Raw genomic sequence first — 17,747 nt, 5'->3', positions numbered from 1 at the left:
CAGAAAAAATCGTCATCCAGTCTCCAAGATGTTACGTAAACCGTATGTTGTACATTTATACATATTTATATACACATTTATTTATTATTATATACACATTTATATAGATATACATGTTGTACATTTATAGTTTATTTCGAATGGTGTTCATCCGTTATGTACAGAAGCGCCGGTTATTAAGTATCAGTTATTAAAAAAAAATACAGAAGCCGACACTGAAGATTTTTGTTTAAGTTTAATTTGTACAAGCTTTCGCTTCCTCCACGCTTCCTCAGGTGGCACCTGAGGAAGCGTGGACCTCCACGCGAAAGCTTGTACAAGCTTCTGTCCAGCTTCTGTATTTTGTTTATGTGATCTACAGGACTTGACTCCCCTCTTCGTATACGCTTCTATCAGTTATTAAGTTAATTAGCATTTAATCTGCACTTGAATTAGAATTAATGCAGTTGTTATAAGTAAGGAGCAATTCAGCCGATAATGAACTGATACGCTCTTGCAACAGAGTTGGGGGAAGGGGGGTAATGGCAGGAGACACAGAGCAATAAAGCTTCACCGCATAACACGCTTCTTTAGCCAACATTAATGCTGAATGATGTCGGGATGCACGTGTCTTTTTGTGCCACTTATGTAGTTATTTTAATTGTCACAAAAAAAAGGGTATGCCCCGCACTTTTCACAAATCGGGAGCATTATGCAGGACAGTATCATTGTGCGCAATTGTTGGTCTTCAGCAAGTTATGTGGTGAAGTCCCATTCTGATAGCGTATTGTTGAAACAAACTTAGCGACATGAGTAAACGAGTAGCCTTTATTAAACTTATTAACCAACTCACCAACCAATTAAATAATAAGAGTCAATAAAGTATAACCTACTGCATATAAGTACAGGGTTTCTCCATTTCTTCGATACAGGTTTTTCCTTTAAAAAACTGTAGGGGCTATAGACATCCCGTTTTTCCCTTCTATCATCTGTGGTCCGGTGGATGTTCTTGGCTACCTGTTGCTCAACCGTTGAATGAATACCTCAAAATAGCTAATTAACTTTTTAATTCTAAAAGCTATGAAGCTGTCCAATGAGAACATCTGTTCCCTTCGGTCACCTGATATCGTAGCTGTTTTCAGAACAAAAATCCGTTCCATAGATTGTCTGCAAAAAAATCGTGAAGGAACACAACTTTTTCTATATTATGTTTGTTGCAGATCCTCAGAGACAAGTCTTTCTTTTACCCCCAATGTGAGAGGGTGGAAGAGCACACTATCGCCTCTTGCGTCCTGTAAAACAATTAAAAGAAAACATAAAAAATGCAACCCAAGATAAGGGCAGTTCTGATAGTATCACCCGCGATATTTGTTTTTGTTTTGTTTCCACAAGTTAAAGCTCATCTTCAACGCGTGAGGCGGCAGTGTGCTCCATTCACCCGCTCACATTGGGGGTGAAGGAAAGAAATCTCCGAAGATGTGCAATGAACAAAATAAAGAAAAAAATGGTGTTCCTTCACAAATTGTTTTGCGGACGATTTTTGTTCTGAAAACAGCTACAATATCAGGTGACGGATGGGAACAGATGTTCCCAATTGGGACAACTTCGTAGCTTTTATAATGAGCTATTTTTAGGTAATTAGTCATTCAACAGTTGTGCAACAGATGGCCAAAAACGTCCGCCGACCCAGAGATGATAGGAGCGAAAACAGGATGTGTATAGCCCTTAATGCTTTTATGAAAAAAAGCTGTATAGAAAAAAAAAAGGAAAGACACCCTGTATACCAGCTTACAGCATGAATGGGTCCTCTTGTGATCTCTGGGAATTCTATCTCAGAGGCTTTTGGGAAGACAGACCTTCTCTTGTACGCCCTACCATTGGAACAGGAGAGGTCGTAGAAGTTAAGGCATTTCATAGCACACAGTACAAGCGTCTGAAGTGTAAAGTGACCTGGAAAGGATGGTAGCGCTCCTGGTGTTCAGTAGGCGCCCTACTTCGTGGTGAGTCATGAAGAAGAGAAGGTCCCTTTCTGGTATGAAACCATCCTGTAGCATCTTGTCTGCCAACTGATGGTATGCGATTCGGAGTGCATCTACTGCCTTGATGAGGAGGGACTGAAAACATGACGGATACCACACATGGTGAAATCACGTGACAAAGCATTAAAGGGACACTAAAGTTTTCTTCTCGTGGAATGAAAGATGCAACCTTGACAACAACACAAAACAAACGACGATTGGTCTCCTTGAACCATCTCCGACAACAATTGGACAAATCGTTTGAGGAGACCAATGGGAGCCCCCTCTGCACTTTGCTGCGTGCCCGATGTGAGAGCACACTTCAGTGGGGGCTGTGCCACATGGCTCATGGCTGCCTTTTCAGGGCGCTTTGCAAATTTCATTGCGCAATGCATCTAATTTAACGGCCCATCAAAAATATTTCGCGTGGTGGTCCCTGATAAACAACTTGTCGAATGAAGCAGGGTTTCTAGCAATAGCGGGTATTAGTATATCGGAAGAACCCTACAGCAGCTTTAAGATAAATGCAGTTATCAATCCAAGTTGAGCAGTGTGATGTCGCCCGCTTCAAAGAAACGCCGCGATTGGCTCATCATACTTTCAGAACCATTATCGTGAACACCTTCCAATCTGCTATAAAACTTGATATTGTAAAATGTCACTTCCTCGCTCGTTCAACCTGTGCCAGTATAATACGACACTTTAAGGCTACCGACTACACGATGTAGTTGTGAAGTCCTAATCAATACCAAATGCGACGACAATACTTTATAGCGATACACGCACGAATCATTGATAGTGCCCACTTCTGATGATTCACGGTCACATACTTTTAAACTAAATTGTCATTTTGAACACCTTAGCCTACGCTTCATACTGTCTTTTCATGAAGAAAGGTAATGTAAATCAAGCAGATAAGTAAATTCTAGAGGTGTGCGAATATTCGAAATTTCGAATATGAATAAAATATTTTTTGCAATATTCGGCTGGTATTCATATTCAAAAATGCAATATTCGTTTATGTTCGAATATCACAGCGGCTTATTACAAAGCTGCTGCGTGTTAACCAGCACTTACAATGCTAACACAGGTGTTCAATGTTCATGGAAGAATTCTGAGGTGCAATGCTTTAACTGTTTCCAGCTTGCCTCATGAGAACGGCACATAGTTTCACCGTAAAAATCATTCCACTGTATGTGTGCATATAAGCATGTATATGCTATGCTAAGCCGATACGTTAATGCATATTCCTTATTAGCACTAGGGACATTTTCCTAAGGATCAGCAGAACACAACTGTGACGATACTTGTTTTCAGGGCTTGATTAACTTAATCAACTCTTAGCTTAATTAACACTTAACCTAATGGACTCTTAGAAGATAGTACAACGTGATATTCGATCCGATATTCGAACGACAATTTTGCAGATATTCGTATTCGATTCGCATTCAAGAACTTCAATATTCGCATACTTCTTTTAATTACATAAAGAAGCACTCCAACCTTTGAAGACTCGCGCTGTGCCACCGATCTGCGACTCATTTCCACCAGGTAAGCCAGTCGCAACCTTATAAGCAGATATAAAAAAGACCTCTGTAATCACACTAAAAAAGCATGCTTTTCTTTTGCATTTCATCTGTTTTGTACTGTAAAAGCACTTTGAATAATCTTAACCAATCAAATTAGTTAATTAATGGATTAATTAATTCCTCCTCTGATTCTGGATCCTCCTCCTCTGGATACTCCACTGAGCGTTGTTTCGCACTCTCTCGCTTCCGCTTAGGGAGTGACGTCACACCGCCAGAGCTTCTGTTATGGCGGGCTAGCCCGCCATACTTCTGTGGCGCCAGAAGCAGCCTTGACCTTTAAAATCAGTTTGTTAAATATCTAAGCATTTTCCGGACGAAAAAAATTTGCCAGGTAGATTGTCGGCCGATGATGAAAGAAAAGAAAATGTGTACGCGCAATTCTCGCGTGAAATCAGAGGCAATAACGATATGTGTGGCTGGTGGCCGCTGTTCCTAGTGGTGGAAGAAGAAGAAGAAGAAGATGTTAGCAGAGCTTGTATGGCTGCAGAGCATCGTATGTGGCAAAGTTCTTTCTTTTAGAGTGTACTGCTATTACTGAGTTAGTGACAGCAGAGACAAGTTTAGAGGAATAAAATGTAGCATGAGTAAGTAAAGGCAAAGTATAACACCGGCCGATAGCTACGATAGATACGTTATGGGACACCCTACCTTTGAAATAAGGACAGTGGAAGGTTGAGGCCATCAATGGCTTCAAAAAGAGGAACATGGGATTTCATCAGGTTCTTGTGGCCGATGTTGAGTACCAGCACCTTCAAAACGATAATAATATGAAAGCCCATGACAGCATTCAATCTTCGAATAGCAGTTGCTAATTTGACGTGCAAGTACGTACGAATGCATATATTGTTCATTTTCTGTAGCACAATAAAGATCATTATCCCCCACCTGTAAGTTTTTTATCAGAATGGTTGGTTTCATTCTCCAGGTTGGTTGATGAATGTCACACTGAAATGAAACCGAGATAATTAGCTTTCTGTATGGCTCCTATTCTGGAGGTAACGTACCTCGTTGTAGCCTCTGTGACCATGCGTCTCCAAAAAGGACTCGAACGCCGTTGAAGCCGCCGTGCCAGAATGTCTGAGCCACTTCTCTGCTTGCTAAAAGTAGGGTAAGGTGAGGCACAATGAGACGAAAAAGTTAGTCGATTTTTAAAAAAAATTTCTACAGGAAAGAAAAGCTCACATTTTTAACCCTGCTGGCTAGAACAAATCTTGTTTTATGCAGGCCATACAGAGTGAAGGTCATTTCTGAAGACATACTCAGACAAATTGAGAAAATATGGACAGCTAACTCTTAACTGTTTGCCCCAGGCTCAGGCAGAATGTTACAATTAGTGGGGAAGTACGATACCCAAAGCATACAATGAATTAATTGATTGATGCAAAGTCAACTTGGAACGTATACAGCAGTGATCGAGGCGTCTGCTGGCGGAAGCGCGACTTGGGGGGTGGCAAGACGCCAGCAATATACTGCTCCCACTTAGCAGTGCCATATCGGGAACGTTTGGATCGACACACGGGTTCGGTCACTTCTTGCTCTGCCTCAGAGAGCTAACTTCGTATTCCCCTGCAGTATTCGTTCCTGCGAGAAACCTGGTTTTATGTAGAAGCCATACTATTCGTAGAGCCTGAAGTTTTAGGGTTTTACCCGATTCTTCCCCAAATTTGCACCCCGAATTGAAGGTTGCCTCTTTAGGGTGAAACCCGATTTTTACCCGGCAAATTGCCTTCACTGGGATGTCTGTAGGAACGCACTAACTTACTTGTTTGGCAGAAAAATGCAGTTACATCACCGTTTGTACCAAACCACTACAGTTAGTTTGAATAACTGAGCCCGATTTCTCCCCGAATTTAGCGTACTGGAAGTTTTTTTCACCCGAATTTGCACGAATTTAGTGCACATCTTTATTTACCCAATTTTTACCCCCCGAATGTATAGGAAAAAATATTTCCCGAAAACTTCAGGCTCTAACAATATTCGCCACCCTGGAGAGCACAGCTTCAGTGCACCCCATACGCTCCAGTAACACCCAGAGTCACTCAATAGTGGACAGAGTAGCGACACTGAGCCCTGCTAGTGAGAGAGCCTGCCATTTTGGGTCCGCTGCGCAGGGAAGGGCAACGGTACTGGTAACGGAAACGGTATATTATTGACTTTTATTTTATTTTTGTATTTTGATGACTTCACTCCCTATAATGCTCTAAATACTACACGAGAGCGTGGAAACAAAGCGCAATATTGGATATCGAGGGTGCAATACTCACTTACCTACTCGTGAAATTGCCTACTTACTACAGACTTACACAACATAGACTTCACGCACTCTACACCACCATAGCACGAGGATGACAGCCTACAATTTTTTATTTCCATTATTTTTTTTTACTTTCTTCATTTCACCGTGGTTGTGGCAATATTGTTTGTTGTAGATGCGCGCCAATTAAACTCGAATCATCATCATCAATGTTCCCTTACATTGGTGTTTACTATGCGTCGTCTGCCACACATGGTGCGAGACCCGAAGGTTTTCATCCAATCGCAAGATGAGAAGCAACCTTTTGGTGGATTTTTAGGAACAGCGACTTACGTTCCGGTACGTACAGGATACTGTATGTTTCAACTGTGTCGTCAAACTACTTCATCCTTACCTCTGTTGTCATTGCTGCAAACTCCTTCGGGTCCAGGAATTTTGAAACAACCGCCGCAAGACACTGAAAGATTAGAAGGGAGTGGTCACTTAGTGAGCTCGAAGTATACGGGTACAATGGTACCTCGAGAGCCAGCGGCACGTCCACACTGACGGGGTTATGACACGATGATATGAGGCCTCCCAACGCAGCATAAACATCGTCATCCATATCTACAAGGATGAAGTTTTGGTAATTCCAGTATGCGGCGATACAGGAACGTGAGGAAAATATATATGTACAGGATTTTACGACAACATTTTAGAGCTACATTTCAGCATGGCCTAACGTGTGGAACCTGTCGTTACTAGCGTCGCCAATGTACCATTTATTCCTATTCTTCATATGACGTCTTCCATCTTTTTGTAAATTTTTCTTCCTGATTGTATGGCAACTTACCTGACTTGTTCATAAGTTCGCACAATGCAGAAGTTACATCATGGTTGAACAAGGAAGACGCTTCCGATGACACCAGGTGACACGAAACCACCTGCGAAGGAATCGACGAGAAAAAAATTACCGCGATAACGTAAGGTTTAGACGAGCCAACAAGATGGGCATTTGGGAGGTGTTAGAGTCATCAAACAGGGACAGAGAGTACCGCATTCTTTTTCCACGCCGGAGCCGCCATTCGGTGTCTGTGATTGGACCAATCGTGTCATGTGGTCTCTCCTTAAAAGAACTTTCCATCCATGTTGAGTCCCCCCTATCCTCAACCAGTTTCCTCAGTTGCGAGCTGGCTCGACTGCGTGCAGTTCTCCGGCGGAGAAGGGGGAGATTGGCATCCCTCTGCTAGGTCACGCAGCCGTACCGGACTCAAGATGGCTGACCCGCTCGAATCCAGGACAAAAGCTCACCGGACAAGGGCTCACCCGGGAGCGGACAAAAGCTCACCGCAGCAATGTGAAATACGTAAAAGGCTCCCCTGACCTAACCTTGGTCAGTCTCTCTGGTGAGCTTTTGTCCGCCCCGGTGAGCTTATGTCCGGTGAGCTTATGTCCGCGGTGAGCTCATGTCCGCAGTGAGCTCATGTCCGCAGTGAGCTCATGTCCGCAGTGAGCTCATGTCCGCAGTGAGCTCATGTCCGCAGTGAGCTTATGTCCGCAGTGAGCTTATGTCCGCAGTGAGCTTATGTCCGCAGTGAGCTTTTGTCCGCAGTGAGCTTTTGTCCAGTGAGCTTTTGTCCAGTGAGCTTTTGTCCAGTGAGCTTTTGTCCAGTGAGCTTTTGCCCGCGCCCCGACTCGCTCGCTCGCTGGGGTGGCTCAGTGTCGCTACTCTGCACCTTATTTAGTGACTCTAGGAGGCGCAACCTTGACATTTGCTTGACTGGTGTTTCTCTTGAACTACATTTAACGTGCTTCCATATTTTCTGATTCTACCGCCATAAAGTATCCATCTTAATAATTCTTCTTAATAATTCTTTTCCTTCAGTGTTTACGCTCAGACAGGTCAGCTCCTGCGTATCACTAACAAAAAAAAAAGAAAAAAAAAGGAAGAGAAAAACTGGTGGGCTCTCCTGGCAAGATTGTACACGGATAATTTAAAATGCTAGAAACACATCACTGAGCGCATCTTTTTGAAACTGCCATGTTAGCGGCGCGAAGCAATTGCGGCTATAAACGGCGTACAGACGTGGAGAGAGGACAGGAGGAAGGAAGGAGTGGGGGGGGGGGGGATTAGTATGCGTCCTGGGCCGCCTTTTGGGGAAACTGTGCCAACATTCGCCTCAAAAGTTTTCTGGAGGATCCAGGGAAAACCTCAGATAGCACAGCACAACACGTGCAGAGATCCGTACCCACGTTTAGAGCCTGAAGTTTTCGGGAAATATTTTATTCCTAAATTCGGGGGTAAAAATCGGGTAAATAAACGTGTGCACTAAATTCATGCGAATTCCGGTGAAAAAACTTCCAGTAGGCTAAATTCGGGGGAAATCGGGCTCAGTTACTCAAGGTAACTGTAGTGGTTTGGTACAAACGGTGATGTAACTGCATTTTTCTGCCAAACAAGTAAGTTAGTGCATTCCTACAGACATCCAAGTGAGGGCAATTTGCCAGGCAAAAATCGGGTTTCACCCTAATGAGGCAACCTTCAATTCGGGGTGCAAATTCGGGGAAGAATCGGGTAAAACCCTAAAACTTCAGGCTCTATACCCATGTTACCTGCCACTCTTGGTGTGGCAAGCGATAATCCCACCACTATGCCACAGGGCTAGTGCTAGCCCATATGCCTATCCATCTTGCCCCCTACCTAACCTCTCTTATAACCCATATCAAACAAACATCATCACATACTGAACACAGTATTCCAAATGGATCGCTCACGAACTACCGCTGAAACTGAATATCCGCTCTTACATACGACATGGAATCCCTGGCTGCGCTCTGCTTTTGTTGTGCAGCAACATGCTTGGCACATCCTTCATCCCCGTGGTTAAGCTGGTAGGCCCGCAATGATGCAAGACGTCTCTTTTAATGTGTCAGCATTAGGAGTCTCAAAGTGGAGAAAGCTGTATCATAGGTATGTATGTGGCTCTGTGTGTACGAGACGGTGAAGCCTCACTAAGGCAGAGCAATATGTGGACACGTGAAGGGGTTTCAAGAGGGTCAATGTAAATGAAAGCAAATGATTTGATGCTGAAACAGGTTAAGGTAATTAAGAGTAAAAGGTAAGAGCAATTAAAGCAAGAAAGCTGAGTCTAGAGGTAATGAAAGCATGATATATGTCATTAAGAGAAAGATTCAATTAAATCAAAGGCAATTAAATCATAATTAAAGAGAAACTGAGAGTAATTTAAGCAAGTTACCTCAAAACTACAACAGAAGACCTACAAGTATACCTTTGGTAATTAATGATTAATTGAAAATAATTGAGGCTAATTAAAGGTTAATTGACTATGTAAGTGAAAGTGTTGAACCGGAAGTGGATACCGGATGTCATATACAGGGTGTCCCAGAAAACGTGCCACTGAATTTTAATAAAAAAGCTACACCACCTAGAATCACGCGGTCAACGACACTTGTTCTTACCAGATTTTTGCCACCTCCTGATGCGCATGTCATGTAACCTAAGTTTCATTACGCAAATTTTTGCGAAGTGAGCTCAGAAATTTGCCACGCAAATGTCACTTTTTACCTCACCAACATGAAGAGCGTGCCGAATTTACTCAAATTCATGATAATTGACAGTGATATTCAGGGTCTATCTTGTCGGGAAAAATAGCCAAACATCGTGCTTCTCGGGGCACTTGGGTATAATGCGCGAGGGCTTTTGGAGCGCAGTCGCTGTCAGTCCGGCGATAGGAGGTTGGAAACCCAACCCACACAGTGAGAGTAGAAAAAGTGACAGTTTCCTGAAATTGGGAGAGGGAAGGTATGGTCCCAATTGACCTAGACTGTGTATACCATACTGGCCAAGGCTGGACCCTCTCCCAGAAAAACGCTAGATCCGCCCAATACCACCTGTTCCTGAACTGTCAACCGCGTTTGTCTAATATTTGCTCCACGAGTCGCCCCGCTTGCGATTCAGTCAGCAAGTTCGTCCGTGGGACCATCCATAGCCACTCAGAGCCACTAGTGATTTTTTTGCTCAGGTCACACAGAAAACCGTGCGAGTACGCACTAACAGCACAATATCTTGGCCCAATATCGGCAATGCCTGCCCAATATTACACCAAGATTGGACCAATAATGGACCAGTATTGCCAATATTGGCAATGTAGGCCCAATAATGGACCAGTATTGCCAATATTGGCAATGTAGACCCAATATTATACTAAGATTGGACCAAAAATGGAGCAGTATTGCCAATATTGGCAATGTAGGCCCAATATTATACTAAGATTGGACCAAAAAGGACCAGTATTGCCAATAATGGCAATGTAGGCCCAATATTATACTAAGATTGGCCCAATAATGGACCAGTATTGCCAATATTGGCAATGTAGGCCCAATATTATACTAAGATTGGACCAATGATGGACCAGTACTACCAATATTGGTCTAATATTGGCAATGTAGGCACAATATTATACCAAGATTGGACCAAAAATGGAGCAGTACTGCCAATGTTGGTCTAAGATGTTGTGCTGCTTGGGAGATCTTGAACATAAAAGAATACTTACCCCTGCAGTGTCACCACAGTGGCTGCAGATGCAGTCGTACAGCTGCCGCGCAGACATGTTGCTGTTGACAGGCATTTTAAAGTCACCATACTTCTTCCAAGCGAGTTTTAGGCTGAGCCCCGAAGTGTAACGAGTCTAAAAAAATAAAATAAGAAAGCAAGGCGATCTTATATGAACGAAAACCAATATAGATGGAGCACTGCATTGTCCAGGCAGAGAGCATTTTTGCTACACAAGATGGGAGTTCCGAGAGCATGACACGATTCGGGGCAGTTTCATGGCGAAACAAACTTTTTTACTGACAAAATTATGACACTTATTATTATTGTGTTAGTTAGTTAGTAATAATAAAATCATTACAATTCTTAATATTGGGCTCCACAGGGCCAACCGAAACAGATCAAGATGTGTTCCCGAACTCTTAGAACTTTTAATTGGGGGTTGGTTTATACTTAAAGGAGTACACAGAGGGCCTTCCAAAAAATTTTCAGATTAAGACGTCTGATGAAAATGTGTGGGTCATTTTACCGAATGGCGCTAAAGGTTTTGATGTGTGCGACTTGTTTACCAGAAAAAAAAGAAAAAAAAAACTCACATAAACGTGGGTCCGCGCCTTCACCCTTAACTCGCCACTCCGGGTATTATGAGGAGCAGGTATGATGCCACGTCACCGATGACGTTATAAGGAGAACTCGTTCTGGTTCGCCGGTCAGTGGGGATCAGCGCCTTGTCCCTTTGCCGCTGTAAACCTGTTTCGCCAGTTCTCCCGAAGAATTGGGGATAGAAGGAGCGGCCGAATCATTACCGAGCCAGGAGAAAGGCTTTATCAGAACCCCGAACAGCCGAGTAGCAGACGACAGAGGAGTAGCAGACAACATTTCTCTAGACCAATCAGTGAGCGTTCTCCTTATAGCGTCAGTGCGAGGTTCCAGGCAGATCACAGGCTGCTACTGCTCTTCACCGCCGTTGCACACGGTCGCTTTTTGCGGCATACTTTAAATTCAATTTCTGCGATAATTATGCCTCTGTGGTGTGAATTACTTCGCATGGTGCATCTTACTGGCCTACTTAACAGTTTTATAGGAAGAAAACAGGGTGTTAAAAATGACGTCTGTACTATTTTAAGGTGAGTATTTGTGTGGCATTATGCTGCATGCACAGCAGGGTAGGGCTGCGGAAAATTTCGACCAGTTTGGGTTCTTAAAATATAACTTCATGGCACACACACATTGTCCAAATGGCATTGTCCTGATTTGTTGAAAACTCCTAGCTTGCAACAAATCAGGGCAGAGAAGCAAGCCATTCACAATGGTGGTTGGCTAGGAGCGTGCTATGAGGCCGGGATCCGTTTAGAGAGCGAAGATTACCGAAATGACGAAAGCATACCTTAAAATTGACGAACCTTCTTCTTGTTAGACAGGAATATTTCCTTAATGAGACGGCTTCCTCCAAGTCCTTGTCTTCGATTCGACGTCCAAAGATAGAGAGCAAGATGTGCTCAACCGCTTCGCCACCCCCCGGCGCATAATAATGGAAAAACTGAGTAATGGAGAACAATAAAGTATTTAAAACGCAGAAAAAGAGGGAAACAAAGTAAATGAAATAATTCGCAATGATAACAAAATGACACATGAGATGACACATGCAGAGAAGCTGTGGCCGACCAGTATGCTTGTATTTCACCCTCTTCATATGTAAATTCACGCATGAGTGGCGCATACTACGGGTTTTCCCGGTGATTTTAATCCAAGCGCCATCGAAATTAATCTACGTGCCATGCAAACTTTATGGGGCATGGACTAATTGCACTCGGATTAAAATCGCCGGGAAAAACCTGTAGACGTCAGTGTGACGTCATTTTGACGATATTGGACGTTCCCTTGGTGCTATTTTCACGTGGCCTCACGACAATGGCAGCAAAAAACAAAAAGAAATGCACAAAACAAAACAGAAACATGAATGATGTCCTAGGAAACAACAACAACAACTTTATTTCGAGATGACGGATGGGGAACATTATCGCCAGGGACGATGCTAAACCCCAAGCTCAGCCACTGGGATGCGTGCAATTCATAAAGGGAGTCTGTTTGGCTCTGTCTTATATATTGAAGACGCAGATATTGTTGGCTCAGTATTTCAATTCAATTTATTGTATTTTAACGATGCAATTTGTTATGCATAAGTTAGCTCATTTCACGTCACAGGGCCACGTGATTTGGAGCGCCGCTCAGGTGGGCAGATAAGCCGCTCTCCGGCTCAGATAAGCCTCCGTCGGCGTGGGTTTTTCGGTTTTGGCTCATTCGCATACCGAAATTCAGGGATGGATATTTTAGCGCACATGCGTGTTTCAGGATTTTTTAAACGTGGAAAGGTGTTCAACGAAGATAGTCTCTCAATCTGCTATCTCGCTTTTGCCCGAAATTCCGTAATTTAAAAATTAATTAATGAATTTCAGGAAATTAGTTATCTTGTAGTTACATACTCTCTTCCAGAGGATGTCCGCCTGGCCGCGGAACTCAACTGCAAAAACATCTATGCTGCTCTCGCAGCTTTATAAAAATTCTGGTCAGTTTTTAATGATGCACCCTGTATGTACATGGTTCTTAGTAAACTTTGGTGGTTTGAGTCGCGTGTTTGTGCAGTCCCTTTGTGTGCCTATAGACTCATGCACTCACATTATGGAGTTCATCCACCAGCTGGCTTGCATATATATGCCACGTTGTCAGATACATACCACCCGTATGTCATCCCTGGAGTCACTACTTTACCCTGGACTACTGGACTTTTGGGTCATAGGGATGACTCGCTTTGTAGTTGACACTCACAACAACAGGGGCAGGAATGAAGGCATTCTCCCCAGTTTGTACCCCGAAATATTGGTCGTAGTAGAATTATCGTGTCATCATAATAATGGGAGGCCTTTACACAAACATGGTGGCCCAGAATAGTGGTTATAAAGTGAGTGTCGACTGTACATGCATATACATATCACTGATTCATTCATACCATGTGTATCATTGATGAAGTAAGTTAAAGAGTTTGTTGAGTCAGAGAAAGGACTGCAACGGAAGGTTCTTTATTGCCGGCTGGGTGCCAACTGAACTCGATCAGGGTGGCCGAGTAGAATGGTGAAAGGCTGGCGCGTAACACGAGGGGCGTGCAAAACTCGAAGTGCCTGCGCACGGCGCTACGCCATCTGTGTCGTCTGCTACGGTGGTGGTGGTGGTGATAGGGCTTGCCGTTGTCGGCCTCACGTATGTGGGCAACGTCACGACTGACGCCCTAGGGGAATGTGCGTCCTGGTCCGACTTCTAAGGGAACTGTGCCGACATATGTCTGAAAGCGTCTGAGGAAAACCCAGGAAAAACCCCAGACAGCACAGCCGGCACCGGGATTCGAACCCGGGTACCTCCCAGTCTCGACATGACATGGCCAGCACGCTAACCACTGAGCCACGGGAGCTGGTGTCGTCTGCTACAAGTTCATTCCTCGGTTACATAGGTCGGCAAATAGGCCGTTTTCAAAAGTTCCAGGGAGCAGCGCGTGCGCCCTGAGAGGGAATGCCGGGAAATGCTGTGCAAAACGACAGCGACGGTGCATACACCAGTACGACGGCGACGGCGATCGAAGACAATAGCAAATCGATGTCGTTTTGCACAGCATTTCCCGGTTCCCAACGGATTTAATCTCGCTTCGATGCGAGAATTCAACTTCAAAATCCATCACAGACCTCAGACCCGATCACAGGAATTCAGCTTCACAAACATGATGGGATCTGAGGTTGAAGTCAGTGTGATGGGCTTTGAAGTTGAATGAGGGCTCATGACGTGATGGGTTCTGAGGGGATGTCGAATGAATGTTTAAGAAAATGCCGACCTATACGCTTGGTTCCTTCTAGTGGTTCAGCAGATGTATACTAAAACTGCAATTCTGCTCCTGTGTGATAATTCGTTTGGACAGCTAAAAGTTACTGGGATGGAACAGTACCTCGCAGAGATCAAGGACGCTGTGGTAGTGGGACACCGGGCATAGCTTGTTGAAATAAGGTGACGTGAGCAGCCTTCCTTTCTGGGCGCGCTTCATCTGGCACTACAGCAAAAAGAAAGACGATGTCATGAGGCAGGATCAGAACTGAAAGCACTGCCCCATTGCAGAGAGAGAGGTGGTGATGATGATGATGACTACATGAAATTGTAGTTTCTGTGCAATTTTCAGAAATTCATGTTAAAGGGGCACTAAACTGTTATAAGAGCAATGATGTATCAGTAGGAATATGTCCATTTACCTCTGAAACATATTTTCTTAAATTAGGAAGGTCGACAACGACATATAGTAGCGCGGTAATTACAGAACGCGTTGCGCACTATTTCTTGAAGTTACTCCGCTCTTCGAGTTCTCACAACGATAGGAGCGACGTCATTTCGACGTTTCGTGCGACCCACAACTTATGTTGCTGCATTTTGCAATAAGTGTTTTTTTCAGAGCCACTAGACTACATTCACGAGGAACGTGCTTCCACAGCGTATTATTTGTGCATCTTCTCCAGCGGCCTTCAGTAATAGAAATGAGATTTCTTTATAAGCCGCACTTATTCTTTGAAGTTAAACCCCTCCGCAGCCACGGAGCCGCAACAATGCGACAGCAAACAGGTTCGGCAGGTTGTTGTTTAGCACCATTATTTACTTTTTTGTGCCAATAAGTTTTGGAAAACTTCACCGCAGCAACGTAGCGCAATGCACTACCAAAAAGTGTGCCTTGTATACCTGTTTAGTGCCCCTCTAATGAAGCTCCTGGAACATTTTGTTACTTACAAGCACTGGTGTTAAGTGAAGGATGTAGCCGAAATCAATCACAATACCGATATTGGCAATCTTTGCTGCAGAAGTCAAAACCCGAATGTGCATGTGCAACTATAGCATTCGGGTCTTTCAACTCTCTGACAATGTTAAGGTACCAAAACCATTACAGATAAACTGAAACTGTAAACTGAAACTGTAAACAGAGGCAGGAGCCCTAATGTCACCTTAACGCATCTTAACACCACGCACAGTGAACACCTGTGTACCCAACGAAGGGAAAAAGGATAGTTACCGCCCATTCAGGCACAAACAGGTTGTGAAAAGCTGATGAACCCAGAGGACTCATCCCACGATGGACCACTTCACTGTTACAGAATACAGCAATAAGTAATCGACTGCAATATACCCAAGCAACACAACGTTTTGAGCTAATATTGGCCAATGTCGGCCCAACATTGCAACAAGATTGACCAATACTGGAGCAGTATTGCCGATATTGGTCCAATATTGGGCCACGATGTTGTGCTGCTTGGGCTATCTCACAAGCAATACTACATACATGTACCATTACACAAACCAGAATACATATACAGGACTAAGAGGTGTTTTGTGACCATGCACTGGGAAAGGTAGACACTGGTCCCGTATGCCACGAGTCTGCAAACAATGGGTGGCAGATGACACCATCTTGCATCATATCATTTGGTGCCACCTTGTCAGTGTAGCTTGTGGTGTCTCACATTTGTGCCCTATCTGCCAGAGCCGCATATATTGAAAGGAAGTCTAGCCACTGGGAGGTGTCCCAAAAAGATCAACCTATTAATCACAGTTCTGGGCCTTAGACTGGTTTGCTTTTTTTTACCAAGGGGGTTACCGGACACCTTACTGCCACCTAAAATGGCATCAAAAACAAACATGGTGAAGTGGGAATTTCATGACTAAAAACTTTTTGCAGACTATACTCTGATTTTACCATCCTAAATGGAGCTGCCCATGCTGGATTACGGGGAACAAATTGAAAGTTGTGGGTCGTCTCACGGTCCTGTTTATGTAGTGTAGTTGCCTTACCCGATGTTTGCTTTCGTATAGAATTCCCATTCAGACTGATGCGCAGAATCCAAGGCATGCATGCTTTCAAACTCTGTGTCTTCGTACAAAGACGTGATAGGACGCGCCTGAAGCATATTACGTTATTGGTGACACGAACTTTCATATTGCAAACCACGTCCAACCATACACCCTTCTACGTTAAGGCACACACCTGAAGCAGATAGATGCTTTCGCCATGAATCGCCCATTCTATGTCTCTCGAATCACCAAAGTACCTGTCGACCTGCAAGAAAAGGTGGGTGTTATTTCAAAAATGAAGATTTCCTTCAAACACACACGCAAACCAACAAAAAAAAAAAAAAAAAAAACGCAGATCATTTGATTTCCCATGGTTGAGGGTCCAGCTTTGCAATTTGTCCTTTTTCTATATACCAATGACATCACACGCGTTTTGTAACTTTTGTAATTCATGGCTTTTACGTCTGGAAACCTGCCTCGGTTGCTGTTCCTCCTTTGCTGATACTGATTCGCTATCGTCGCATCACAAATGCAGTGCCCTGGGTCGGGCCTTGCCGACGACAATAAAAAATATTCACTGTTGCAGAGCTTATGTACCACGTGAATGAAAAACAGTGTTCGCGGGCCTCAACTTTCACAGCTCAAGCCGAGGAGGAGAGGAGGAGGAGTGTCGTTGGGAGGAACCCGAGAGGTCTGCCTGCCTGATTAGGCGGCATGTTTCTCGGGAAGGGAGAGGTGGTGGAGAGGAGGAGAGGAAAGGGTGAAGTGGAAGACCGAGCGGAATCCGCTCGGGGGGAGGATAGCTGCGTCCATGGGCCGACTTCAGGGGAACTGTGCCGGCATACGCCTATTACACATCTGAGGGAAACCCAGGAAAAACCCCAGACGGCACAGCCGGCCCGCGGATTCGAACCGCGGACCTCCCAGTCTCCAAGCGCACGCGTTACCGCTGCGCCACGCGCCAGCTCAAGCCAGATGTAGCTTCCTCAGCGTTCAACAGAGTCAACAGGAATTGCGAGTCATCTATCCTATAAATATCCGGAACGGTCCCAACTGAATATACCGGGGAAAGATACCAAATAATGTTTCGAGAAATAATTAGGCTTTTGATCAGACTACATTAGGAGTAGAAAAAAAAATTAAAGAAAATGGAAATTGGTTTTGATCGTCACGTAACAGCACGTACGATTGATCCTATTCTTGCCAGTTGCAGTGCTTGTCCTTCAGAAATACTGCACTTATTTTCTTCATCAACGAAGTTCTCCGTCCTTGTTCCTCCAGAGTCTGTAGGCAGAGAAACATAAATGCGTGCGTAACATATGTATATGAGACACAGTGGGCATTCTTACTGTCCATGATGACTTTGCTGCCTTTGGCCCCTGGAGTCACTTTCTCCAATGTCATCTTTCCATTGCTCCCTTTGTCGACCGATATTGTGTCAGACTCTACGAGCCCAGATACTACGCTCTGTCGGCGAGAGTACGACG

At 44.1% G+C, this 17,747-nt stretch overlaps 1 protein-coding gene across 2 annotated transcripts in view; it reads right to left on the bottom strand.

Moving 5' to 3' along the window:
* The window catches only part of LOC135370705 (uncharacterized), a 100,789-nt gene that overhangs the window by 39,287 nt on the left and 43,755 nt on the right, over positions 1 to 17,747 (bottom strand). For both annotated transcript variants that reach the window (XM_064604505.1, XM_064604504.1), the window contains exons 19-35: positions 17,610 to 17,727; positions 17,447 to 17,544; positions 16,454 to 16,525; positions 16,261 to 16,367; positions 15,485 to 15,557; positions 14,381 to 14,482; positions 11,780 to 11,932; positions 10,394 to 10,528; positions 6,673 to 6,763; positions 6,358 to 6,446; positions 6,235 to 6,297; positions 4,591 to 4,683; positions 4,472 to 4,531; positions 4,235 to 4,335; positions 3,501 to 3,564; positions 1,930 to 2,093; positions 1,772 to 1,850 (exon numbers count right to left, since the gene is read on the bottom strand). In XM_064604505.1, coding sequence (XP_064460575.1) covers positions 1,772 to 1,850; positions 1,930 to 2,093; positions 3,501 to 3,564; positions 4,235 to 4,335; positions 4,472 to 4,531; positions 4,591 to 4,683; positions 6,235 to 6,297; positions 6,358 to 6,446; positions 6,673 to 6,763; positions 10,394 to 10,528; positions 11,780 to 11,932; positions 14,381 to 14,482; positions 15,485 to 15,557; positions 16,261 to 16,367; positions 16,454 to 16,525; positions 17,447 to 17,544; positions 17,610 to 17,727 — 1,662 coding nt within the window. The remainder of the gene's footprint in view (positions 1 to 1,771; positions 1,851 to 1,929; positions 2,094 to 3,500; positions 3,565 to 4,234; positions 4,336 to 4,471; positions 4,532 to 4,590; positions 4,684 to 6,234; positions 6,298 to 6,357; positions 6,447 to 6,672; positions 6,764 to 10,393; positions 10,529 to 11,779; positions 11,933 to 14,380; positions 14,483 to 15,484; positions 15,558 to 16,260; positions 16,368 to 16,453; positions 16,526 to 17,446; positions 17,545 to 17,609; positions 17,728 to 17,747) is intronic.

Source organism: Ornithodoros turicata, chromosome 10 (assembly GCF_037126465.1).
Source record: "Ornithodoros turicata isolate Travis chromosome 10, ASM3712646v1, whole genome shotgun sequence".
Taxonomy (NCBI): domain Eukaryota; kingdom Metazoa; phylum Arthropoda; class Arachnida; order Ixodida; family Argasidae; genus Ornithodoros; species Ornithodoros turicata.
The sequence above is the reverse complement of the archived record's forward strand: the minus strand, read 5'-3'. Positions and strand labels throughout refer to the sequence as shown.